Raw genomic sequence first — 27,054 nt, 5'->3', positions numbered from 1 at the left:
GCGATCAGGCTAATCAGGTCTATTTAGGCTGATACAGTACTCGAAGTGATGCACAAATTCAACATACCATTTTCTTCTTACAGCCAGTTTTCCTATCACAAATGAGAATTTGGTACAGTTGACAAAAGCAGAAGAAGTCATTAAGCTGGGAATAACCTCAAACTTGGTCTATTGTATTGGGACAAATGGGAGCCCTGCTAAATAGCAGATAAATATGCATTGTGTGGTGGAAACTATTAGAAATGCATTTGCTGCTTTTTAAAACAGAGCAAGTGTGGTATAGTGGTTAGAGTGCCAGACTAGATCTGGATCTGGGAGATCTGGGTTCGAATTCCCACTTTTGCTGCTTGACCTTGGGCCAGTCACACCTTGTCAGCCTAACTTACCTCACTGGGTTTTGGTGATGATAAAATGGAGGAGAGGAGAGGAGCCACATTGAGACCCCATTGGAGAGGAAAAAAAGAAAGAAAATAAATAAACAAGGAAAGAAAGAATAAATGTAATACTAGTTGGCTTTTATATCTGTATTATTTACCCTCCTGGTTCATCACAGGTAATTTCCAGGGATATGTCTAATGTAATGCTTTGCTAAACGAAAAAAGTTGCAACATCTGCTTTATTTTCACCACATCTGATTCCATTATCAGATTCAAAATAAAGATATGTGGTCACCCATGCAATGTATGGTATGTATTAGAAATTAATTCTTTTACTACTTTGTAGGAAATCATCCTGAAACGAGCAGCTGATATTGCAGAAGCATTATACAGTGTGCCACGCAATCACAATCAGATTCCTACACTTGCCAACACTCCAGCTCATACTGGCATGATGGGGGTAAACTCATTTAGCAGCCAGCTAGCAGTTAATGTTTCAGAAACATCACAAGCTAATGACCAAGGTATGTGAAGGTTTAAGAATTGTGTCTTCCAAAAAATTCAAGTAAACCTAGCTTTATGGTACCAGGAATCATATTTTCAATCACGCATAGTATGCTGACTATATTCCTTAATATTTGTGACTCCTGGATTTCTTTATTCTGTCATGCCATAGAATATCTCTACTGAAAAGATGTGATAATATGCAGAAACATGTAATAAAACTGTTAATATAAAATTGGGAAGTCAATGGTTGTAGCCTGTTGAAGACCCTAATACACATGCACCTGGGATTTTGTAACATTTTCTGTTTAGCCACTTCCATGTATATCTTGATTGTTTGATAACGCATGATTTTGGCTGGTAATTAGAAAGACTGTAAAAACAATTCCATATGTACATTCAAAGTTCTCATACATATTGGTTGAATTTTTAAATCATAGCTAATGTTGCTAGAAATTACAGCTTTCTTTCTAAACATGGATTTTATTTCAAATCAATGAGCTTAGACTGGAGTAACTGTCCTTAGGATTTCCCTATAAGTATGTTTTATAAAATTGTATATGGACAGTAGCAGCAAATATAATTACTGCAACTTAGAAACTGTAAAATAAAGCAAATAAATGATTACATACAAGACTAGAATATGGTAAACATTTCTTATGTATGTTCATATATATTACTTCTTATAACTACAAAACTGAGTGATAACACAGGAAAAAAACACTTGCTCTGATCTAGAGAAAGCTTACTTTGACTGACAAGTTAGCTATGACTAACATTCTCTGGATCAGGGCCACTGCATTCCTTTCTTGCTATTGTCCCACTTGCCTAATTCTTCTTTTACGGTGTCCATTAAACTTCCTTCTGTCAAATTAATCTCATAAAACCACTCTCTAAATTGGAGCAGGGTTGGTTTTCATTGAAGCATGCACCCAGTGGGAACATTTGCTTATCTTCAGTAAAAAATACTAATCATAAAAAACAGTCTTCTAAAGTTAAACAACTGCAGCAAACAAATGTATTTTTCCCTACCTCTTTTTACCTACATTGACATTTGAACACCTAGAAAGGCTGAAAGTTCATTGAGCATGTTGGTTTAAACCAGCAATCAAGCCTGTTGATAATTGCTACTAAAGACAAATGTGAAGGAAACTGACACAATTGGATCGAAGGGAGCTTTTGTTGGCTGTCCCTGCTAAGAGCAGAGACAACGCAGAGTGATCACAGATGATTTAAGTAGGGTTGGCGTGATAAGGTTATCTTGAACTGCAAAAGAGATGATAGGGTAGTAGTAGACAGCATAGACCAAAGCTGTGCAATCAGTTAAAAGAGTGTAATGTATGGTGTGGTTGGGCAACCCTTCACCTCCTTAAATAATCATTTTCTTGGGATGGGTTTTTTTCCCCCTAACACAGTAGGTTACAGTCGCAACACAAGCAGTGTTTCCCCGCGAGGATATGTTCCAAGCAGTACTCCTCAGCAGTCCAATTACAACACAGTCAGCAATAGCATGAATGGATATGGCAATACCGGCATGCCCAATCTTGGCGTACCTGGTTCTCCTGGATTTCTTAATGGCTCCTCAGCCAACTCCCCTTATGGCAGTAAGTGTCTATTTCTAGAAATTACATAGATTCCTGTTTGTTACAAAAAAAATTACTTTTGTTTTGATTTACTACAATGTGAGCTACTGGATAAAAGGAGGGGTGACTCTGGAGGCTGGACATTAAAAATAAAAACATGGCAAATATATTCTTATATGCCGTACAATAATCTTGGTTTAAAGGGATTGGACTGCACAATTTGCAACAGAAGTCCAGATTGGACTGCACAATTTGCAACAGAAGTCCAACACAAAAGAGTTTGCCTGTTATCCAGAGCGTGGCAAGCCAAAGCATTTTGTTTTTTCACAGATTTTTTTTTTTACTATTATAAGAGGCAAGGCCCCATCAATCTCTTTTTCCCCCTTCCATGTTTGCCATAAAAATCCACAATATGAGTCCTGATTATTTTTGCTTTATTGCAGTAGTGCCGTCAAGCCCTACCATGGCAGCCTCTTCGGTCACCCTCCCTTCAAACTGTAGCAGTACACACGGCATTTTCTCATTCTCACCTGCCAATGTCATCTCTGCAGTGAAACAAAAGAGCGCCTTTGCTCCTGTTGTCAGGCCCCAAGCTTCTCCTCCACCATCTTGCACCAGTGCAAATGGAAATGGACTTCAAGGTGAGCTGGATCTTGTATCATTTTTTGTGTAATTACAGGCTTTTTCAGACAAACCCTAGAATCTTAAAATTTGGATCCTCAGAAGAATAGCATTTGATCACTAGCAATTTTTTTTAAAAAAAAAACAGATCTCCAAAACCCTTAGTTGTTGGTGTATTTTTAATAGCTTTCATTACGGGGTCAGATCTTAATACTAAGTGCAGAGCACAAAACAGGCCCTACTGTTTTACCGTATGCAGGTTTGATTTTAAGCCTTGCATTAGAAGAAAAACTAGCTGTTTTCCCAGCATTTTCCCTTAAGGTTTCTTGCATTAATTTTTAAACTAAACACACAACCCTGAACGTTTCTCACAGATCCTTATAGTTCCTTATATATTTTCTGCATGCATTTTTGATACACACATTTTAATCATCAGGATTTCAAGATGTGCTGTATTTCTTTCTCATGTAATTATCTGAAATATGAAAATTTTACAAAATATTTAAAGTTATGTTCAGTATTATTGTTGACCCTCAGATCAGAAAGGTATTGTGCTCTTTTTGAAGTTTATTCCAGTTAAATTGCCTTTAAATAAAAATGAAGTCAGAGTAAATAGTTATAAAATAGCTTGTAGAATTTACACAACAAGTTGTATTAATGGATACAAAATGGACAAATGTATAGAAGGAGGGGGGAAATCATTGTAAAGAGATGGCTTTTCATTTAAAAAAAATGCCTTAGAACATTATCATTTAGTTTTCACAAGCAGGGCCAAAACCTGCCTCCATCTGAAACCAGAGAGGCTCTCTCAAGCATTTCATACCACATAGCCTTGGTAGACTGGAGTACAACTAGTATTGATTTATTTGCCCTGCAGAAGCCAGGCATTCTCCAAACATACTGGGAAAGAATAAAGTCTTAAATCACAAAAGCATGTAGTCACAGCAGAATATCATCATCACGTGTTATTATATTCATGCATAATCCTAAATTTTTCTGGACATGTTGTAGGGCATTTAAAGAATATAAAATAAATATCACTGGGGGAGATGGAAAAGGGCTGGAGGAGCTCAATCTGATCCATGCCTATTAAAGATGCTATCCCTAAGGAATTGTTATCTCCATTACTTTTAAAATATCCAGTGATGGGAATCTACAAGCTACCCTGGCTCACTGTTTGGTTGGCTAGGCAATTCTTTCTAGAATCCAAAGTCTTCTTCAATTTAAGCATGGCAATCTGCCATAAAATCGCAATTCTGTCTATTATCCCATGGTTCACAGAGATGCATTGATACAGAAGTTTAGCCTACATGTCTGTTTATGGGGACTCTGGTGGCAGGGTAGGCTAGAACCTCAGCCTTTGGGCTGCGCAGTGTGTACAATCAGAATGGCCTAGTGGCCTCACTCAGTATGAGGCATGAAAGGCATCCCTGTTGCATCAATCCAAGGTTCATTCTGGTCCAGCAACCAGTTTCCCACATTGGTGAAACAGATGCCTCAAGAAGGCTTACAGGCAGGGCACAGAGGCCAAGTTGTTGCTCCCCAGCAACTGGCATTCCAAGGCATACGTCCTTTGAAAATACTTCCATTTAGCCTTTCATTCCAGTCACCTCTGATGACCCTATCTTCTATGAATTTATCTAAAGCCATCTATGTTAGCAGCCTTCACTGTATCTTGTGCCTGTGAATTCCATGCGTTAATTATATGTCGGAATTCACCCCACAAGATGTAGTAGCCTCACTCAGTGTAAGGCAGTTTTATCCGTTTATTAAAGCATTAGTAAAAGTTAGAGCCAGACGTATCACATGTACAAAATATTTTTAAATGAGGGAGCTGTTTTGTCACATACCAACCAGAATTAGATTGACTGTGAGTGATTTAGCAACAGGTTCCCCATAAAGAGGGCCATTGCGCACCCATAGCACACCCCAGGTTTATGGGGAGCCTGTGGCTAAACCGCTTACCAATCACTTTATTCTGGCTCAGAGTTTCATACACTGCAGAGCAGCTCTCACACATTTTTTAAATGAACTTATGCATGTGATATTTATCTTACTTACTTTGTATTTATTTCAATATCGGCAATACAAGTTTTGTTCCTTCAGGTGTGTTTGTGCACAGGTCGTATTGAGGAACTGTTCCTCTCTTTTATTTATGAAAATGAAAGAGTAACATTCCCCAAAGAATGTATCAACATTGTTTATTATACATATTTTACAGTTATGTAGTTCTTTTACCCTGATTTAAAATGAAGCATCACCTTTCACAAAGCTAGAAAAACAACTGGCCTGTACTAAAGTAATGAGGTCAGAGATTTTCTGTAAAAAAAGGACAACGTTTATTTGAATGTGCATAATGAATTGATTCCTCTTATGAGGATTAGTACTACCTCAAAATCCATGTTGAGAAGCATGCGCTTGAAATGATTCCCCACATAAAAACCACCAGCATCTTAAAAAGTGAGAGAAGGTTTGACCTGTCTTTCTGATATGCTCTTTGTGGTATGGATGGAATTGTCACCTTGCTGTGAAAACCTAGGAAGGTCTAGTCCCATGTGCGTGCACTTGTTATGATTTTATGTTATTGTGTTTTCTTGCTGGGTGGGGCTTATTGTATGGACTGTTTATATCTTTAAGCTGCTTTGAGAGCTACTGGCTGCAAAAGCAAGTCATGTATTTTTTTAAATAAATTTTAAGTGTGCTTGAATCAGTCATGTCACCAGGGTGAGGAAACACTATAACTCATGCATCTATTACATAGTTAATATTTTAAAATTACAGAAGCTCTGCCAAAGTGGATGGAAAGCTTTATTTATTTACTTTGTTATAGTTGTATACATCTAGGGAGCAACCCTAAGCAGATCAACTCAGAATTCTACTGAAGTTCATTCAGTGGATCTTACTCCCAGGAAAATATCATGAGATACTTTATTTGTTTAATATTTACTGATGTAACTTTTTTCTCCCAACAAATTGGGAAAAAATTCTCAGGGCTTGTACTTCTCACTCAGGGTCCCCTCCCTGTTAAATCTGAGGACAATAAGAGAAATCTCAAATTGTCATTTGTAGAGCGAGCACTGGATAATGTGACCCTATGTAGATGTGCAATTGAAGTGATTTTTACCTCCTTTCCTGGGATCTTCAGGCATAGAGAGAGGGAGAAGAGCAGGGGACATATTGTTAACCACCACCACCCGCCCCCCCCAAGTAAACAAAAAGGGACTGTGAGAGTAAAAGGAGCTAAACTTTTCCCTATAAGCCTCTTATCTCACTGTGTCCTGTTGGTTTCAGCATTTTTTCACCCAACTGAATTGACTTCTGCATTCAGAGCCAGACCAAAAGAAGAAGGTTTCAAGCACTGGAGTAAATCAAAGCAGAGGACAACTTGCTCTTGCTCATGTGTTCCAATTTGATTAAAAAATATTCACACCCCTGGTGTACTGATTACACGTGAACAAGAAATTGTTTGTCATTTTTATTACCAGGGCTAAATGCTGCTGGGAATGGATTTGAACTGGGGAAAAGAAATTGTTGCTTTCATGAAATCAAGATATAGTGAGTTCTCCTATCCCGACTCAGCACTGCTCCCTCTCACACAACTAGATAGATAATTCTTCCTTATCATTGATCTTCTCCATCTTGACTAGTTTTGGGGAGCATGTGTGTTTTTACTCTTGGGGGGAAATCTGTCTCTGTGGCCTCTACTCCCACACTTTCTCAAGCACTTTGCAAGGGGGAGCACAGTCTCTTCTGTCTGTATCCTTCTCCCACAGTCTGTGTAGAACTGCCTTCAGATATAAATCGGTGCTTCTGTTAGTTGACACAGCCCCAAATAATGAAATAGCTTACAAAAATTGCCCCCTCTTACTTTATAGAATTGGAATACACTCCCAAAGCCACTAAAATGATTGCAATAATGAGTGATGAGTTGAGCACAGAAATGCTAATTCAGGACAGTCCTGATCAATGTGGAGATAGAATAACTGTTCTGATTGTCCAATGTCCTCATTAGACGCATATATGCAGAGTCCTTCTCTATCCTTCCCACTGACTGGGAAATTGAAAGCAGCTATCAAGGTGTTAGAATGTTTCCAAACATTACTGAGTATCAGATTATTGTGATCAGATTAGTTATATTAAAGAATTAGCACATTTTGAATCTGATCTTGTTGCCTGAATACATATCCCCACAAAATAGGAGTGAGAATGTAAAAATGAATTGGGATAAAGTAGCTTGTGTGAAACTTTTACTCTTAAACCGTTTAGTCACTTTGATAATTTCACCCTTAAAACTTTTCTTGAGAACAGCTTCAGGGACAAACCAGTAATTTTTATTATAGCAAAGCAAGTACATGATTTGCCTGGGTGTGTGAGAAACATTCTGTGAACTGGGCATTTTGTGAGAAGAAATAGGATTTTACCTTTTGGGCCCCAAATGTATACTGCGTGGGTTCTGTCTTTGTTTTATTCTGTTATAGCTTGTAATGATGTGAAAATGGGTGAAGGCCCATTGAGCTAGTTCTAGTGGCCCTTAGTGCATCTCCAAACGTGCTCATTCTGGTTCTTGGCTAGTTTAGTAAAAAAATAATTGCTTAAATGGTGGTTAAAAACACTTATATTTGGCAAATGCTGTAAATAAAAGAAAACAAACACTTAAAGTGTAGACATACCTTAGTCACTGTAGTTAGTTACAGTAGTCACTGTAAATTGGGTGTGCGCATGCACGCGCGCGCACACACACACACACACACACACACACACACTGGTATTTTATCCTGCCAATTAATAAATAAATATTAAAGCAGAGGTGGAAGAATGCAATTAATCTCTGACATCAAGAGGATTCTCCTAATGCTGATTTCTTTACCAGTGCCTGAAGGTTCTTTCTGACACGTTAACCTATTGCTCAAAATTAGTTTATATTTTACCACCAACCAAAATGCAGCATTCAAAATATGAAATTGGTGACTATTATAGGCTAGGCTAAATCCTTTCTAACAGTTCTCAGGAAGCAGTGTCAAGTGTAGCAATGGGATGTTTGAATAGTAGTCGTTTAGGCTACTTTTGTGTATCTCTGTACTGAATACTACAGATGGTACTAGAACAGACATGTATAGAGCTGGAAAGGACCATAAGCAGGGCTTTTTTTCAGGGGGAACGGGGGGGAACGGAGTTCCGGAACCTCTTGAAAATGGTCACATGGCTGGTGGCCCTGCCCCCTGATCTCCAGACAGAGGGGGGTTTAGATTGACCTCCGCGCCGCTCAGCAGCGCGGAGGGCAATCTAAACTCCCCTCTGTCTGTAGATCAGGGGACGGGGCCACCACCAGCCATGTGACCATTTTCTCTGTGGGCAACCCACTGAGTTCCACCACCTGTTTTACATTGTAAAACAATGTAACAATAACCATTATAAAAGTGCCTCAGTGGAATGTGTTGTTGTGTATCATATACCACATATCACTTTACCTCACCTAAGGACAGTGTTGTCCTGACCTGGATAGCCCAGGCAAGCCAGATCTTGTCAGATCAAAGAAGCTAAGCAGGATCAGCCTTAATTGATAATTGGATGGGGAGACCAGGGTTGCTATGCAGAGGCAGGCAATGGCAACCACCTCTGTAAGTCTCTTGCCTTGAAAACCTCAGCAGAAGGTACCATGCTGGCTGTGACTTGACGGCATTTTCCACCACCAAGGACAGTGTTTTTCTGTGAAGGAAATTCAAAGTTGTGGGCAACCACATTACGTGTATGCATGGGCAAAAGAGCCCAAGGATTGCACCCTGAGAAATTTTCAACTTTAGAAATATTGGTATTTTGGCAATAATTAGTGAGCGACTTTCACCTTGATTAGTTTCACTGTTTGTTCTAGATCATCTTCAAACCAACCTAGCAAGTCATTCAAACTAGGAAGCCAAATTCTTAACATGGGAATGTTGCTGCTTTGGTGGCACCGTTCCTGACCCTAGGAAAAAGAAGGTAATCATCTCTTGCCTCATCTGCTGGGAATTCTGCTTTCCCGGTGCCCAGTGTTCCAACAATAAAGAGCCAAGTTGGGATTCTAAGCTAGCAAGATATATAGCGTATGGATCTATGATCTTTGCTCGCATTTCCTTCCAAATGATAAAAATAATGAGCAGAGTGTAGCATGAATTCAATCTTATAGCCTAGCATACCAGCTGATAGTCTTTATTGTACACAACTTCCATCCCTCACATGTTCATACTGATAACAAATAGGCTGATGCAAATTGTGATCAGGGAAACTGTGATGGAAATGTCAGCAAGGAAATACCTATAACAAACACTATGAACTAGTTCTTAATTATATGTATATTAGAGTTATTCAGTGTAATCAATTATTGAGTACAATATACAGCTTAGTATGGTCACCCATAATGAAGTCTGGTCTCCTACTCATCTTTCCCACACTCCTCTCCCTTAAAAAACCCAAGGGGAAGTACTCAGGAAGATGAAAGCAGGGACCATTTTCTTTGAATCTAAAATTTCAAGCGGTGAAGGAGATGGGCACGACAATGGTATTGCAGGCTGTGTGTATCAGAGCCTGATTACACATGCACTAAACACATGTTGATGGGGGGGGGGGTGAACTCTCATTTTACATGTGAGGCTTCGTCCGTCCCTGCTTTCTACACAGTGCATTTTTGCAGATACAAAAGTGCCATGGGGGAAGGCAGACTGTTTTGTCTTACTGCCGGAGATACATCTCTCCTGGGCATACACTTGATAAAGGCAGTAAGATGAACATGCTGCCCCTCTTCTTCCTCCATGTATGCACTCATGAGCCCATTTCCCCCCAAAGCCATTTGGAAGATGAGTGTGGTCACACATAAAATGCAAGTTCAGTTGGTATTTTTCCATTAACATGTGTTTAATGCATGTGTAAGCAGGCCTGGCCCTAGTCTTTATTCATATTTAAAGATCCATTGTCTCTCTAAGGCAGAAGAAACAGAAACTAGTCCAAGGCTTCTCTTCTCTCAAACGGGCTCAGCACTACTCAGAGGGACAATGCTTGGCTGGCTTCTCCATTTTGTAGACTTAAAGAGCTATAAATCCTGTAAGCAATGAGAAGGAAAGACCACTGTGCAGTTTGCTGCTCAGGTGTTCATCACGAGGTGGTGCTGTTCCCTGATGGGCATATGAGTTGCATATGAGTTGAGTACCTAAATCATGGGGTTGTTTTAATAATAAAATTGTGTTTAAAACACACACACACACTGTCAGTCAGGAGCCTCTCTGTTAGCTAGCCTTTTCTTATGAGATAAAATGAAATTACATAGCACCTCAGTGCATACTCAAAAGTAACTCCCACTATAGGACTTACTCCCCATAGTGTACACTGGACAGCAGCATCCTAAGCACTCTCCAACGTCCATTGAAGTTAATGGGCTGAGAAGGGTATAACTGTTACCTTTACATTTTTGTCAGTGTATTCCTTAAATAATGTAAACAAGCAAATATAAACATTTCTCCCAGTGTTGTGATATTAGCTCTGCCATCAAGTCTGAAACAAAATTCCTTCCATACCTAGAGGTTTCTCTGCCAAGTGAATATCAATAGTAAGGCATAAGTTCTCAAATGCTTTTATATTTGAGAGTAGCTGTATGAAGTCTAAGGGATTATTCATATTATATGTATTAAGGCCAAAGTTTCAACCAAGTATGGATAGCTTGTGGTTCATGAATGATATATAGTTCCCAGGTAATCACTGTGCCTTTGATGGAAAAGAGCTTCTCCTCCTTCAATGCTGTAGTCACACATAGGATGCAAGGAATAATAATAATAACAACAACATTTGACTTATATTCCGCCCTTCAGAGCAGTTTAAAAACTGTGTTATCCTCACAACAATCACCATTGTGAGGTGGGTGGGCCAAAGAGAGCTCCAAGAAGCTGTGGCTGACCCAAGGTCACCCAGCTGGCTTCAAGCGGAGGAGTGGGAAATCAAACCTGGTTCTCCAGTTTAGGGTCCTGCCACTCTTAACCACTACACCAAAGTGGCCATCTATATGGCAAACTGTTGGTGCATAGAGTAGACAGCCCTTGGTGTCCCTTATCCAAGGAAATTTCCAACAGAGGCTTGAAAGATGGCCCTTTCTCATGTTACCTTCAAGGCACAGGAGCCAACATCAAAAAGTAACATCAAAGGTCTTAAGCCACCTGGGAGGAGATCACGTGGTGTGTCTCCTCCTCACACTAGCATTGCCCCAGTTTCCAGAAAATCTTGGGTAAGTGCCAAAAAGGCCTTGCAAATGTAGAAATGAGGGAACTGTATGCACATGTATATGAATGGGATGGGGGGGAGGGTCTATGTTTGTGTGTAAGAATGTACAGAAGATCATCTGGAAGCATATTTGAACAAGAGCAGATGCCTTTGTCATTTTGCTCTTGCTACCTCCAGTCCTGTTGGTTTGTTATATTATTTATATCTCCTCTTCCCTCATGGAGCTCAGATTGGCTTATATCAGGTCTCTCATTATATTCTCACATCAATCTTATCCAAGTGACATAGGCTATATCAGTGGTTCTCAACCACTGAAACAAGATTTTTATAACTATTACTAAGGATTCACTCTCCCCCCATCCCAATAACACTACTGCAATTTTTTATGTATTAAATGCCTGTTTTACAGTTACCATAGCATTAAAATCATTCTCAACAGTATTATTACAATTTTAAACAACTAATGGAATTATTATTTTTGTTTCTGTTGTAAAGCTATGGCAATAAAATTTACTCCCAACAATACTACTGCAATTTTTTGTCTTTAAAACTTACTAGAATTAATAGATACAGTTATAGAACACTTGTAAAAATATAAGCGCTCTTGAAAAAAAGTGGGCTCTTAGTTTCTGTCATGGCAGGACCCAGGTTCTTTGATTAGTGACTGGGGGGGGGGGGGGCGGAATGTATGACATGAAAGACTGAGAGCCCCTTGGCTAGATTATGCACAAGCAATCCAATGAGCTTCTTGCTCAAGCAAGTTTTTGAACCAGGTCTTCCCAGTCGAAATCCACCACTGTCCCTACTACCCCATGCTTGGCAGCCACTAGTTAAAAAACAATAAGCTCACATGTTTGATGGCATTGGTAATAGTGTCTTTGAGTTTATGCCCTGTTTGCAAGATTGTATTTTTGGTGGAGGCCTTAACATTCATATTTTTTTCAGGAGAAGATTGAATTTCAGAATCATGATTTATTGTGTTGAGGAAGGGGCTTCAGATATACAGGACTACCCAACATAAACTGAACCATGATATCTAAATTGCATTTTATAGACTGTTTTAATAATGGACAACAGCACAGACAATTGAAACCATATTTCCCCTGTGCAAAACTCTTTACCTGCAATATAAGAAGGTGAAAATTGGCTGAAAGTTGCATTTACTGCTGCTGGCACTAAATTAGCAGAATAGTTGCTACCAAATGGTAATAGCGTTATTAGTATTTATTGTTGTCAATTAATGGTAGAGAGCTTGCTGCTACAGCAGATAGCCAAGACCCTGCTCCATCCCTTGCCAATGAGCTGCATTGTCACAAGGGAACACTTACTGGCCGAAAACTCTGAGCTGCACATCACTGTACCCCACCATTTGGCGCGGCTTCTCCTAGCCCTGATGGCAGCATTGTGCAAGAGCTAACTATATTGGAACTGTGCCATATTGAAGGAATTCACAGCTGGCAGGATCTGGCCATTATCCAAGCAGTGGCACATAGGGGTCGGAATGCAAGAGCGTCTGGCTGTTATGCTCCATCTGTAAACCTGTGACTAATCTTTCCATGTAAACAAAGGCATGTTCCAAAATTCTACGCTCATGATTTGCCTAACCCCATCAATTACATCTAGGACTGTGCAGTATTCCTGATAGAAACCATCTATACAAGAAAGTTATTTTTGCAGGCAAATTTTTGTCAGTATTTTTGGGGAGTATTACTTTACCCATACTTTCATGTGGCATATTCCACACACATCCCAATAAACAAACATCCAGTCAAACAATAAACTGTAAGAGAATCAAGGTGCTACATGTTATCTACCCTAGACCAGTTGTGCTAGGGATGGCTTGTACATGGTATTCTCCTCTCTCAGCCAGGGCCCATTAATACTACAGTAGCATTCATGGAGCCATCCCCCTTAGGGCAGACATCTGCTTTCCCATCTGTTATACGAGAAGGAAAATCCATGAGTATTATTACTAATAGGGATTCTCTGGATCAGGGCACAAGCCTCTGATCTCAGGCCAGTGGGACGCAAACATGTGACATAGTGAATTTATAGCATAGACAATAGTGAATTTATGGCATATCGTTTTGATGTATTAGATTTATGTCATGCTACAATCCAGCATGAGCAGCCACATGGGTGCTACAAGTGGCACAGGCAGTAAGAGTTTGGGGCACTCTGATGAGAGACAGACTGGCTTACTTGCCTTTCTTTCCAGTCTCTCCCACACTATGCAGCTGCCAACTATTTGATTAAGTAAATGTAAATCTATCACAAGCACAGTTGGGGGAGAATACATATGCTCTAGAATGCCACTTTCTCTTCCTTTGGCCCTCGTCTGTGTTTCAAAATAATACAATCTTTTGAGAAAAAGATTTTTTTTCAATAGCTTAAGAAATATTTCAAGTGATGGCTGAAGTGCTTTCAAAATACATGGAACAAAACTGTACACAGTCCACGTCTTCTGTGTTCCTTCTTTAGGCACATGAATAGTCACTCAAAAATATTGTGTTACATAAGAAATGTGTATGTATAACAAGCTTTCAGAAAAACCGCAACATCAAATCTGAGATAAATTGATATTTTTTGGAATTAATGAACTGGGAAATTGAAGTTTGCATCACTACATCCAAAATGTATTAATGTTTCTTGTACTTAAATTAATGAGAAACATCATCATGACAAAATTTAAACATCAAAAGGTTACAGCAGTCCAAATTATATTCCTGCTAAGGAGTTATCTAGAATTTAGTATCTCCCTGGTTAACACGTCCAGTCCCTTCTCCTTTGGTAGCATTTCTGTCACAACTATCAGTGTCCTATATAAGGAAAGTGGGGGCAGAGGTGCATGACACCATCCTTCTTACTTTAAAAACACAAAGGAAAATGCACTCGCAGGCCTTTCTGCAGATCTAAGGGTGGCATGCCAGGGGCTGAGTGTGATGCTCTCCAGTATTTTGCACAGTGCTTCTGCAAGGCCATCTCATCCAGTGTGATTTCTCCAAGTGTAGGAACAATTCCAAGAGCCAAAGCAAGGAGACGGGGATCCCCTTGCAGCCCCATTGGGGCCCCAAGAGTCTGATTGCATGAACACATAAAGCTGCCTTATACTTAATCAGACCACTGGTTTATCAAGGTTGATACTGACTGGCAGCAGCTGTCCAGTGTCTCTGGCAGAGATCTTTGACATCACTTACATACTGCCTGATCCTTTTAATTGGCAGCCTTGGAGATTGAACCTGGGACCGTCAGGATGCAAAGTCGATGCTCTACCACTGAGCTGTGGCCCCTCCCCTAGAGCCTTTGCTTTGTGCAGCACTCATAGAAGAATATAAGACTAGGCTCAATACGTTTGCCCCATGAACCCAACTTGCCCCAGCACCCCAAATGTGACACGCCAAAATGAATACACAGATACAATTACGTGAAGTCAACTAGTTGTTTATTTAAATTCATATATTTATTTAAATGGCTGATATACATCATTGCTTATTTGAACATTAGCTGACTATTTTAAGGGTGATCTGTGCTAGGCAACCTCCTTGGGTGCCCACTGAGCAAGTCCACCCAGGCTTCAAACTTTTCACCAGCCTTGTTTGTCCCAGCCTGCACAGCTAACCTGTGCCAAGAGATGCCCAGTGTCATCTGACTCCTCTGATGGGCCACAAGGCACCTACCATGTTTGAGAGATGATACTGAGCACCAAAGGCGCTCCTTCTCAGCACCACCCAGCCTCATGACCTGTGATGGCCTGTTCTGGACATGTTCCCCATCACCGTGATGCCTCCTGGTGTTTGCCAGTTAATCTTACCTACCCTGAGCAGCCCACCCTATTCCGGCCACACAGGGGGGCTAGCCTAGCTTAACACCCATTGTCCCACCAGCCCTCACAAAGATCAGCCAGATAGAGGTTGCACCCTTCTTTGGAAAGGTCTTACCCCCCCCCCCCAGCCGAGACATCCTTGCTGATTGCCCAACCGGCATTCTGCCAGGCCTTCTCAATGCCTGCAGGTTTGGCTGCTCCTCTCCAGACCTTTCTCTGCAGGAATTCCATTCAAACCAGCAACAGCCCAGGGATTAAATCCCTGATTACAAGTGTGACACCTTTTGTCTGCACAAGTCATTTCCCCCTAAATGAATGACCAGAACTTCAGGGCAACTGTCCTCCCTCAGACTGTAATAATTATGCCACCAATGTTGACTCATGTCACATCTGGGTTAAGGTGGGCTGAGGCAAACTGGTCCCATGGCTCTTAAGGCCATGAACCCCACTTTTTAAAAAGAACTAATAAGAGAAAAATGTAATCTTACACCTTTTTATACGGCTTTGCCTGACAGATTCCAAAAAGCAGATGTACTATACTTTGATTTTAGAAAGTCATTGACATTGAAGCCAGCATACTATTAGAATAAAAATACAATTAATAAAATGTCAAGATTGAGACTTTCCATTTAAGATTGTGTGCTTGCAGAGAGAGAAAAAGCTAACGTTAGTCGGATTTTCATTTAGGGAACCTGAGAAGTGTCTGGTCCTTGATTGGTGAGTGAGCTGGCCTTGTCTGACATTACCCAAAGTGACCATGTTGTTTCTCAGCTGTCAACACAGGCAGTCTCTAGGGAGTCTGGGCCACTGTTTGCCATTAACAAAACGCTAAGAGAAATATCACACATGTGGGAGGCAGGATGCTTTGCACAAAAAAAGGTCAGAATCCTTTTTGAGGTCTTTACAGAATGCCTGTTAGAAAAGTCTTATAAATTGCTTTTATATATAAATATATAAATTGCTTTTCAGTGGTCTCTCCCTCACCCCACCCAATTGGACACCCTATTAAAGAAGAAACAGAGGACAAAAAGAATCTGAGTGCTACTGCATACAAAGTATGTTAGATGTTAGATGGGAAAAGGATCCATCAACAGTCCATCATGATTCAATGAACTTTATGCACATCCAATCATGTTCCATCAGTAATCCGGAGATCCTCTTCTACATGCATAGGAAGTTTCTGCTTGTATCACAGTTCATTTCTTGGTACAGTATCCTTACGTCCAGAAGCAAATCAAGCTTCATCCAGAGAATCACTTGCATATGTGGAATTCCTGTTTCACATAGCTAATCCTCACATGTGCAAGAACGTGCATATCTGTGTGTGGAGCTGTATATTTTCCTTAGGTTACATCAGATCTCTCTGGATCACAAATCATGTATTTTTAAAAATAGATTTGGTGGATATTTTAAAAATGGGGTTTTTTTTGTAGAAGTTGGTGCTACTGGGAAATATTCATACATGGCAGTTGTTTTTTTCTCCTTGTAACTTGTAATACATGGATATACATAGATATCTGTTTCAATAGCTCTTTTTCTTTCTCTTTCAGCTATGTCTGGGCTTGTAGTCCCGCCAATGTAAAATTCATTTTTGTTTACGTACCATAGCACCAAGCTTCAGAAGATGAGCTTTTTAGGGGACAAGTTTAGTATATACGACGTGCTGATGGAACCAGTATCTTCAAAATACAATCAGCAACACGTTGAAATGCTACAAAAAAAACTTTGTTTAAAGATTTTATTTAAACTATTAAGAATCAACATGCAAACAATCAATTTCTTCATGAACAATTCCATTTTATTGACTGAACTTCTCTCATATTTTCACATTTCTTGGTCCTGAAGAAAAAGGAAAAAGCGACGCCTATTTTGTATAAAGTTTCTGATTACGTCTTGGCTATGTCTAGTACTTGCTATGTGTCGGGAAAAACTTTGTGGATGCACCATTTTGATTATCATGAAACACTGATGAAAACGCCTCCAAAACATTTTTTTCTGTACTCATAACTAGATTCACAATGGTTGTGTATCTCTATAATGTGAAATATTTTTTTGTGGTGAAAAAAGGGGGCCAAGGAGGTATGAGCCATCAAAACTGGAAAAAAAAAGGATGAATATATGATCTGGGATAATTTTGGGAGCTGGGGGATGGGTGGGAGGGTTTATCATTGCTTAACTTCATCTTAATGAAATGGAACTTTGTAACTTATTGTAGTTAGAAATTGTAACTTTGATATTGAATTCTCTTGCCTTCAACAAGCACACTGACAGAGGAAAAAATGCTACTGTCTGTTGGTAAAAATATACTTCCACTGCTAGAGCTTCCTGTTAAGCAAGTGTGATCTGCAACATTTTTTCAACTTTTGCTAGCACTGTATACTATTGCATTCTTAGGCTACTGTGAAGTCTATGTTTCTTGTACCAGAAAATTGTCCTTTTGACTTCTAGATCCTTCTTCCCTAATGTGTTTTGTATGTGGTTATAAAATTGTAGACTTTTGTGATTTTGCCAAAGTTGTAGCTAAATATTTATACACTTGTCTTGAATTTTTTTCAGATCCACTTAAATATTTAGAAGAGCAAATTTTATTCCTTATAAAGATAAGGAATAAAATAGTCATACATTGCAACACTTTCTTTCACATAAACACTTGCAATCACCAAGGGAATTTGTTTTGTAACATATCAATTATAAATATTGTATTTATCTTTGAAATTTTGTATATTGCTTTCCATCAGTTTTTTTCTTGTATGTATGTTTTTGTCATTGACTGGTATTGTGATGCTGTGAAAAGCATTAAGCCAAGAACAGTTGCCTTCATATTTTTCTGTTAAAATAAATTTGTGTTCATTCATTTCATTTGTATTTCAAAAAGTTTTATTTGTTTGGTCTTTCCATCCTTTTGTTATTTTGAGGAAAAGCATTGTTTATTTTTATATTATTTTTAAATTATCAGAACAAATAATTTTGAAATAAAGTTGTTTGTTGTATAGTTAAAACAAAATCGTGCCACATGGCTGTAATAAATACTAGTAGGATACGTGCATGTGATGCAGCCACAAGAAAAAAAAAGTTCTCCTATTTTGCGTCCAGGTTTTTGTTTTTAAATTTTCTTCATCAGTTTTATTCTCGTTTCTTTTATAAAAAGATTGTAAAGAAGTCGTTTTATCTGCCACCCATGACTTTGCCACATAGCTGAACTGTGTTTACTGAAAAAAATTCAGAAGCCTAAAGTTTAAATAAAATAAAATTCACTTCTGATGTTTTAATTAAAATGTTCGCCACATTAACTTCTCGGATGCCTTAAAAGTAGACTTCTTTGAAGAATTTTTGTGCTGTTTTATCACACAGGCTTACACCACAAATGTTAATCACTACTTCATATGGATGAATTATGGTGTACAAAAGCACAAACCTGAGGGTGCAATCTACCCATTCACTATTGCTGTGCATGTCTTGTTCAATTCGATGAGGTTAGTATCAACCCCATAGAAATGGCCAGCAGTCGCACTGTTGCAGTGCTTGGTTGTTTGTATCCCTGGTGTACAGCTATGTCACTCCTTTGTGTGTCTGCTTTCTGCTGCACTCTTAGCACTGTTTAACAGAAAGGCTTCATATACAATTGGGATCATATATGATTTTTATTTGTTTTTATTTACAGAACTCTTGTTTTGTAGCAAGGCCTACAGCAATGACTGTAATTTAAAAACTGGAATGACCTCTTTAATATATTGTGCCTGTTAGTGCCAATTTTTAGACTGAGAAACAACTGATTCCCCCCTCTATTTCTTTGCACTAAATGCTTTGTAAATGCAGCACTGCAAAACATTTTTTGCAAACTGCAGCAGAACTAAAGTTCAAAGCAAAAAGGAGGGACCGTTTTTTTTCTTTTTAAACAACAAAATGCACATTTTCAGATGTTTATAAAAGGTTTTAAAATTGATACAATATATCACAAATAATAAATGTATTTCACATTTATTTTGTGATAGCCAACAAGGCTTAGCTAAGTGGAAAAGCCTAAGAAGTCACTTTGAAACTGAATTGCCTCAGTTTTATTTTGTATAAGTAAGGTTTTGATCTTAAAAGAAAGATCATGCATACATGTTAAGAAAGTGTGCAAGTTTCTTCATAAATGCAATCTGTTTGTGTTTTAGATGAATTAGTCAATGCACTCATCGCTTCATTGTCTCCAAATGAAAATTTCACTAAATGGTAGATTTTACTGTTAAAGACCCTACAATAAGATTGTTTTATCTGTACATTTTTTCAGATATTTAACTGTATAAAAATGTTCATTTTACACAATATTTAATTAAAGTATTTCTTGTCTGTGAATTTCACTTCTGGTAATTTTTCAGGTTTGATTATTAAAATAACAGAAAGCACAACCAACAACAGTTGGGATTCTTAATTTCATTTTAAAATCTTAAAATTTACCCTCAGATTTAGATATACGTATACATACATACACCAGATATTTCATAGCTTGAGCATGAATGAATGCAACAATATTGAAAGCTGTTATGTTCAAGTTAATATCAGACTACATGAAAACTCTCTAGTGTTCCAAACATATATCATCACTTGACATTACACTCACCTAGTGATGAACGTCAATGTATGAAGTGGTTATACGTGACTAGCAACAGAGCCCGTTGTGTGGGAAAAAATGATGTGCTCTAGAAAACTGATCTGGCAGACCCCTGTCGTGGGGCATTGGGAGGGCCGTGCCCCCATGCCAGGCCTCTCTGCATCTGCTACAGGGCCTTGGGAGGGCACTACCACCATGCCAGGCCTCCCTGCCACCTCTGCAACCCTTTAGAGGCCTGGCACAGGCGTAGGTTTGCCAGGTCCTCTTACTCTCTGGGCAGAAGACCTGGCACTCACCTCTGGGTCATCCTTCCACACACACATAAAGCACATGCGCTCCTGGGATATGCGATGACGTCACTTCTGGGACATGACATCATGCAGGCCACATGATACCCCAAGGAGTGTTCCTGTGCTCCGCAGTGGGCCAAATTGGGCCACTGCAGAGCGCAGGAGCGCTGCTGAACTGCCCCGATGGGTCCTGGAGTGCTCCTGTGCTCTGCAGCAGCCCATTTCGGCCCAAAATGGGACAAATCAGCCCAAATTGAGCTTCTACAGAGAGCAGGAGCTCTGCCAGTGCAGCATGACACTGAGCGCTGAGCAGCTTGATTTGGCCCCAAATGGGCCAGATTAGGGCTAAATCAGGCCGCTGCGGAGGCCGGGACTTTGCTGGAGTGGAACAACAAGCCCTGGAGCACTCCTTTGCGCCGCAGTGGGCTGAAACAAACCCCTTTCGAGCAGAAATTGGCCTACTGTAGCACGTGGGAGCGTGCCATACCACCAGGGAGCGCACCCCTGGAGGAACGTATCTCCATCTTTCCTGCTGCCAGACAGGTAAGTGGGGGTAGAGGGTGGGAGCAAGGGATCCCCTGCCCTCAGCAGAGGACTGACAACCCTATGCAGGTGGCAAGGAGGCCCAGCATGGTGGCACGGCCCTCCCAAGGCCCTGCAGCAGTTGCACCACCATGGCTGGGCCTTCCCACTGTTCCCACGGCCTCCTCGAGACCACCAATGCAAACCATGTTGCCAACACTCACTTTTTATCCCCGCAGAAGGGTGTGCTAGTGCGCCTACATGGGGATAAAAAGTGAGTCGGTGCCAATACAGTTTTTATTTTATATGGTAGGATAAAAGTATACATGTCAAATAGTAATTTTCTGGTATCTGATTTTACTATGGGATCTTGATGCTTGACAGGAGAATGGCAAGCTGACTTGCTTAGTAAGCTAAGGTGAATTGCACTGGATCCCCTTAAGAGCCAACTTAGTAGCATGATTAGTGCTGCCGGGATTGGCGGGGAGGGGGGGGGTAATATGCAACTGTTGTGCAAAACCAGCAGCAATACTTATAAACTCACAGTGATGCTAGATACCTCTTATAATGTATTTCTTGTTTTGGTGCTACAGTTATTACCCCCAATCCCTTTCTGTGCTTTAAACACAGCCACAGAACACCACCTTAACGCTTCCATTTTGTTATTGGCATTTAAAGAAAAAAATAGATTGCAGGGAGCGGTGGGGGGGGGGCGGATAGTGTTTTACCTATGTGAGAGTAAAACTGTATTTCCTTTTCTTACTCTTTTAAAAACTTTTGAGCATAGTTTATATCTCTGACAGAACAGGGATATACGACTTCCCTTCTCTATGAACAGACATCCCATAAGTATTATACTCAATACTTTGAAACTTGTATACTTAAGTATTTCTACATGAAAAAGTCAATAATTCTGTGCACATCTTCAATAATTCTGTACACTAACAGCTACAGAGATTTTAGTTATTGATGAGTGAGGCAGAGAAACAAGTATGTAATAACATTGGTCTTAAGAAAACAATCCAACCCCTGAAAGTCAACAAAAACATTCCTTTTTTCTTCACTGGTTGCTTCATCAGGTTCTAATAAGTATGGATTTGAGAAGAAAGAGTAACATTCTTTTTCTTATATACGCATTTGTACATTTTCATTAATTATATATTTTATTTATTTATTTAAAACATTTCTATTCTGCCTTATCTTCTTGGACTCAAAGTAGGATAGATATTATCAAAATCACAAAGTTTGGCTCTACAATAAATCACTGCAATATCCCAGCAATTCTTTTTTATTTAAAAAGATTATAAAACACATTTGGAGCTTAAGGTGATGAACAATCAATTACATTAAAATATCAAATCCTTCAAAGAGTTTTGAAAACAAACTACCACCACCACTAGTTAACACCCCCTCCAAAAAAAACCAAACAACCCTCTAACCCCTCCAAAACAAGCAGATCCCTACAAATACAAAACAAAGACAAATTACGGAGAAAGTTAAATGCTCATGACCATAAGTGAAAGAATTGCTTTTCAGCGCAAGTTCAAATCCTGGATAGACCTTACTTCTAAGGATAGAATTTCTGCATCTTTACCATATGGAATGCAGCTCTAAATTAGGGATAGAGCATATACTTGGCATGTATTAGGTCTCAGAATCAGTCCCCAGCATCTTCAGTGAAAAGGTCCCTGCTAGCAGGGATGGAAAAGACCTCTCAGTTAGTGCCAGTTAGGGTATAAAAATATGAGGGATTGGTAAATGAATCAATAGGCTGCTTAGGCATCTTCATAAGCTCATACGAAATTGTGTTTATCTTCATTGGACCTTGGTGCACTGGTCTACCATCCCCTATCCTGTCCATCCACAGTTCATTTAAAGACAATATCTCCCTTTCCCAAATACTGTGTGCAGTTTCCTCCCTCCACCTACTTTCTTCAGCTGCATGCCTTCTCCTGCATCTCCTTCTCTTCAATTTACCTCACTCCATCCAAGTCAGATCCCTGTTCTACAACCATGGCCTAGCCTGTCTTCCTCAGTTCAATCCACTTGTTTCTGGCCCCTCTTTCTAACTCAGCTACTTTCTAGCTCCCCTCATCTCTGCCAACACTACACTTTTCCTCCCATATGTTCCTCCAACTGCAAGGAACTCCTCCCATTCTTAGCTACTGTGTGAAGCTTCTCAAAGCTAAAAACATTTCATCTGGAGACAAAAATCTGCTGTTGATAGAATTCTGTCAGCAATTAGAATGTGAACATTCTATGACATTACTGCACCTTAGCTAAAGCATTGGGGAACTCACAAATGATAAACCAATAACCTTTCTTATTTATTTTTTGATGATAAATCAGGCCCTATATTTATTTTTTGATGATAAATCGGGCCCTATACACCTAAGAATGCATATTATGATCTCATTTTCTCATATTATGGTCTCTTTGAATATTACAGTCACGCATCTGCTTGCTGGTGTTGACTGTAATGTCCAAACACATTCCAGGTTTAGACTCAGAAGACTAGACTTAATTCACTCTTCACTGAATTAAGGACATATGTTCTTTGAACATTACTAAAATGAATCAATGTAAGTCATATATAACCAAGACAGATAAAATTAATCCTAAACCTCATCTTACTGGTGCTTGATGTGTTTTATCTTCTCCCCCTTCGTGACAAAACATTTCCTTGTTTTAGCATCACCACATTACCATGGAGAGGACAGATGATGTTGTTCTAGTGCAGAGTACGATAGTAAGCATTCTTGAGAGCTTCCCACATTTATGTGTTTGCTCTTCTTGCCATCATCTGCATGTTGTGTGAAATGAGATCTAGCAGCTTACTGCATTTTTAACACTTCTGGAATTCCACTGAAATTCATGAGCAGGTCATCCATAAGGGAGGGAAGATCCTTTGGGAAATGTGTGGTTTAGAAGCTCCACTGCACCTTCAGAATTCAGCATCAGACACTTTGGATGACAGTAAATAATTCAAGCAGGATGGTATCTTGAATTTTACACATTTTTATTTTGCATATATTTGTGTTTCATGAGGTACTTGTAAACATTGCATGATCCTTAAATAGGAGCATTTTCATCAGATGCATCCCACTTATTCAGAAGAAAGACATTACAAGGATGAAAGTCAGAGTAATACCTTACCTTTCAGCACTATTTTGTTTGCAGTTATTCTGAATGTTGAAATCATGAGAAACTAAGTGTATAGCTGAAACTCAAAATGCATAAAAGAAAAATACATTCAAAACTATAAAATATGAATCCTTGGGTGATAGATCACCTCCTGTACAATAAGGAGTTAATGTGTTCACCCAGGTATATGCGATGAGTGCCCCTTAAGTATGTGTAGCATAGTAATAGCTGCGGTTTGAAAAAGAGTTAAGTCAATTTAGAGGGACTTTAAGAATTTTTATCTTTATATTTCTAATCAAAACTAAGGAATGGAGACACTAAAAATATATGCCAATTACTGTAGAGAAGCCTTTTAAAGTCTTTCAAGCTTTTAAAGATTATTCAAAGCACTTGAAATGGACTTCAATCTAATGCCTCATTTCATTGCATTAAACAGCCTAGTTAATAAAGAATCAATATATTCAAAGGGCAAGGTTATCTTTTGTCTATAAGGGGTGGTGTCATTCTGAACCTTTTATAGTTCAAATGCTGAAAAAGACCTCATGAAATCCATACTCATCAAGTGGGTCAACTAGAGCAATAAAGAGGCCCTGGAAAGAATGCCTGCCCTCCTATAAGACAACTATAAGTCTTATCTACCTCACATAGTGCTCCCAAATAATCAGTCAGAAAATGTCAATTTCTCATCAAGACAAGAGGCCCCAATGATAATTTTTTCTAGAGAATACATACAATTAAGAGAATGCAGAAAGAAGGCACCATCAGTGATTTGTGGCTTATTATGTCACTAGCAAGCTGTGATCTAGCTCTAAGCAGATAATAAGGGTTGTTGATAACTAAAGTGTCAATATGCCAAAGAACGATTTTTGAATGTGAGCCCTTGTGCTTTCTCTCCCTCCTCTCACTGATCACAGGCTTGATAACAGTACATCTGCCAAACGACACCACATGTTGTACCTCACAATTAATGCAATGAATAAATAGCACAAAAGAGTTGAGATGCTTTGAGACAATTCCCTGTTTTACCCTTCAAGGATTTCTTTTATGTTTGAATAAGGTTGCTTTTAATGAAATTTAAACTCATCAGAGGAAATCAAAAACCTCAAATCAGATTACAAATTGATTTTTTTGGTCACTATGTCATTAGGCAATGTTTGTACTGCCATTGGTTTCTGAGGTGGGGGGAACAGGACCCAAACTCAGAATATCAAAGTCTTCAACCCAAGTATGCAACCAGTAGCTTCTAAGCACATTAAAAGATTCAGACTACTCTATAAGCAATAAAAAAGATTTAAAGACTTGCTCAGGTATTGTTTTTATTAGATTCTAGAGTATTACACATTTGACAATGCATTCATGTTCTTGAGCAATGAAACTGTTTTCATACTGCCTTTGATGAAAACCTTTCCTGCTGACCTTTGAAGTTACTGGATTGTCACCAGCTAGTCATAGGGAAAGTCGAGCTTCAGTCCTAAACTTTGCTTCCACTTGGGCTGTGTTTCATTCATTGAGGGGGCAATCCTCCATTGTGGTGCGGGCCTCTGGCACTTTTGGGTCATTGAAAAATGCTTGTCTTGCATGAACGGAAGATGCTAATACCTGAGAAATGCAGCAGAGAACTATCCCTGCAACGAGCAAAACATCGTATCAGCAGAAGTAAGGCTTAGGATCCAAGTCTGGTTGTGCTTTTAGATCCTCAGAAACAGGTTAAACTAGAAATGATTTATCATTGACATTTTATTGAAAGCTTCTCCAAGATTCACCCTTCTGCTGATTTGGACATCCATGCCACCATAACCCCTGGGAAATGCACTTTGTGGGGCAAGCTCAAAAGTCAGCCCAAAAGCCTCAGCTACTGCAAAATGCAACAGTTTGCCTATTGATGGGTGCTGAGCAATATGAACAAGTATCTTGAGTGCTGAAATAGCTGCACTGGCTAACATGTTTGCCTCCAGGTTCAATTCAAGGTGATGGTTCTTAGCTTTAAAGTTCTTTACAACTTAGGACCCACATGTCTGAAGTGCTGCCTGTCCTGGTAAGCACCCATGGGCCAAATGAGATCATCCTAGTCAGCTTTTTGACTGTCCTGTCTACTAGCTTGGGATATTTGGTATCCACAAGGAACTGAAGTGGGTTTTTTCCTGCAACTCACAACCAAATCTTAGTCACATTTGCTGTGCATGTGATTGAGAGAGACTGATTTCTGGCCGTGCAACATGTAGGGCATGCAATGGAAAACATTGTTGATAGCAAGATGCTTCCAGTCACAAAGGAAGGTCACAAAAGAAATACGGTATCTGAGAGACATGACAAGTCCATTCTGTGGGTGGCTCCATGAGGATTATTAATTTACTTTGAAAAAAACTGATCTACATAATCTTAGAAACCAATTTACATAATACATCCAAATGAACATAAAAACAAACAAAACGTTAAAAATTTAATAGAACCTAACAGGACAGACCAAGGCAAACACAGTACAGCCAAGTTAAAATTAAGAGTTCTCTTTACAAATACTCTCCTAAAATACCTCCTGTTAAAAAATTACTGGATTGCATATTCAAGCCAATCACTAAAGATTAAATGCTCATTTTTAAAAAAATAGTCTTTAAAGCATGCAAAACCTAAACAAAGATGCAGTCATCCTCATCTCTTTCGGGCTGCTTGCACATGATAAATTTGCTCCACTGACTTTCAAATAGGAGCAGAGTTTTTTGCATCCACATGATATTGTCCTCCACCCATTTTCTTCCCATTACCTTCCATGGTTTTCCAGGGTTTGCTCCAAAGTTTCTGGAACCTGGTTTGCACTAATCTTTCCTAAAACATCAGAGTCAAGCCATATTTTTTCCAAAATGTAAACAGGAAAATCCAGCTTGTCCAATCTCTTCACCTACATCCAGCACCATTTCCCCTTGCAATGGCCTCATGCCCACCACCCAAGACCCGGTTGGCCTTTTGCCACTTTCTTTAAAAAAATGGCAGTAGGTATATCACTACAACACTCTTTAGGAGCAAGGATGAGTCCACAACAGGAAATCACCCCCATGTAGAAGGAGACAGGGAATGAGTTCCATAGAGCAGGAGCCACTAGAACATTCTGTTCTCCACCTAATTTAATAGCAATATGATACTAGTAGACCTTCACAGTATTCACAGTGGCAAGTTCTTCAATCCCATAAGTAGTAGAACACCTTTCTTACCTGATCTAGTTTCAGAACTCAGTTATTTTGTTTTGTCTCCTTTGGAAGTTTCCCGAGAACCTTGGAAGACACAGTTGCGCAACTGGTATGAATTGAAGATGACAAGATTTCCACACTTCTGTCTATTTTGGAAATTGGTCTCATTTTAACCA

The 27,054-nt window shown here is 39.3% G+C and overlaps 1 protein-coding gene across 1 annotated transcript in view; it reads left to right on the top strand.

Annotated features, from left to right (window-relative positions):
- The window catches only part of EBF3 (EBF transcription factor 3), a 196,628-nt gene extending 178,620 nt beyond the window's left edge, over positions 1 to 18,008 (top strand). Inside the window, exons 13-16 of the mRNA XM_054982530.1 lie at positions 724 to 901; positions 2,297 to 2,485; positions 2,908 to 3,105; positions 16,700 to 18,008. Coding sequence (XP_054838505.1) covers positions 724 to 901; positions 2,297 to 2,485; positions 2,908 to 3,105; positions 16,700 to 16,731 — 597 coding nt within the window. The 3' untranslated portion in view covers positions 16,732 to 18,008. The remainder of the gene's footprint in view (positions 1 to 723; positions 902 to 2,296; positions 2,486 to 2,907; positions 3,106 to 16,699) is intronic.
- The last annotated feature ends 9,046 nt before the right edge of the window (positions 18,009 to 27,054 follow it).

The sequence above is a fragment of the Eublepharis macularius genome, chromosome 6 (genome assembly GCF_028583425.1).
Source record: "Eublepharis macularius isolate TG4126 chromosome 6, MPM_Emac_v1.0, whole genome shotgun sequence".
In the NCBI taxonomy this organism is placed as follows: domain Eukaryota; kingdom Metazoa; phylum Chordata; class Lepidosauria; order Squamata; family Eublepharidae; genus Eublepharis; species Eublepharis macularius.
Note: the sequence above shows the minus strand (reverse complement) of the source record. Positions and strands in the feature narration are given on the sequence as shown.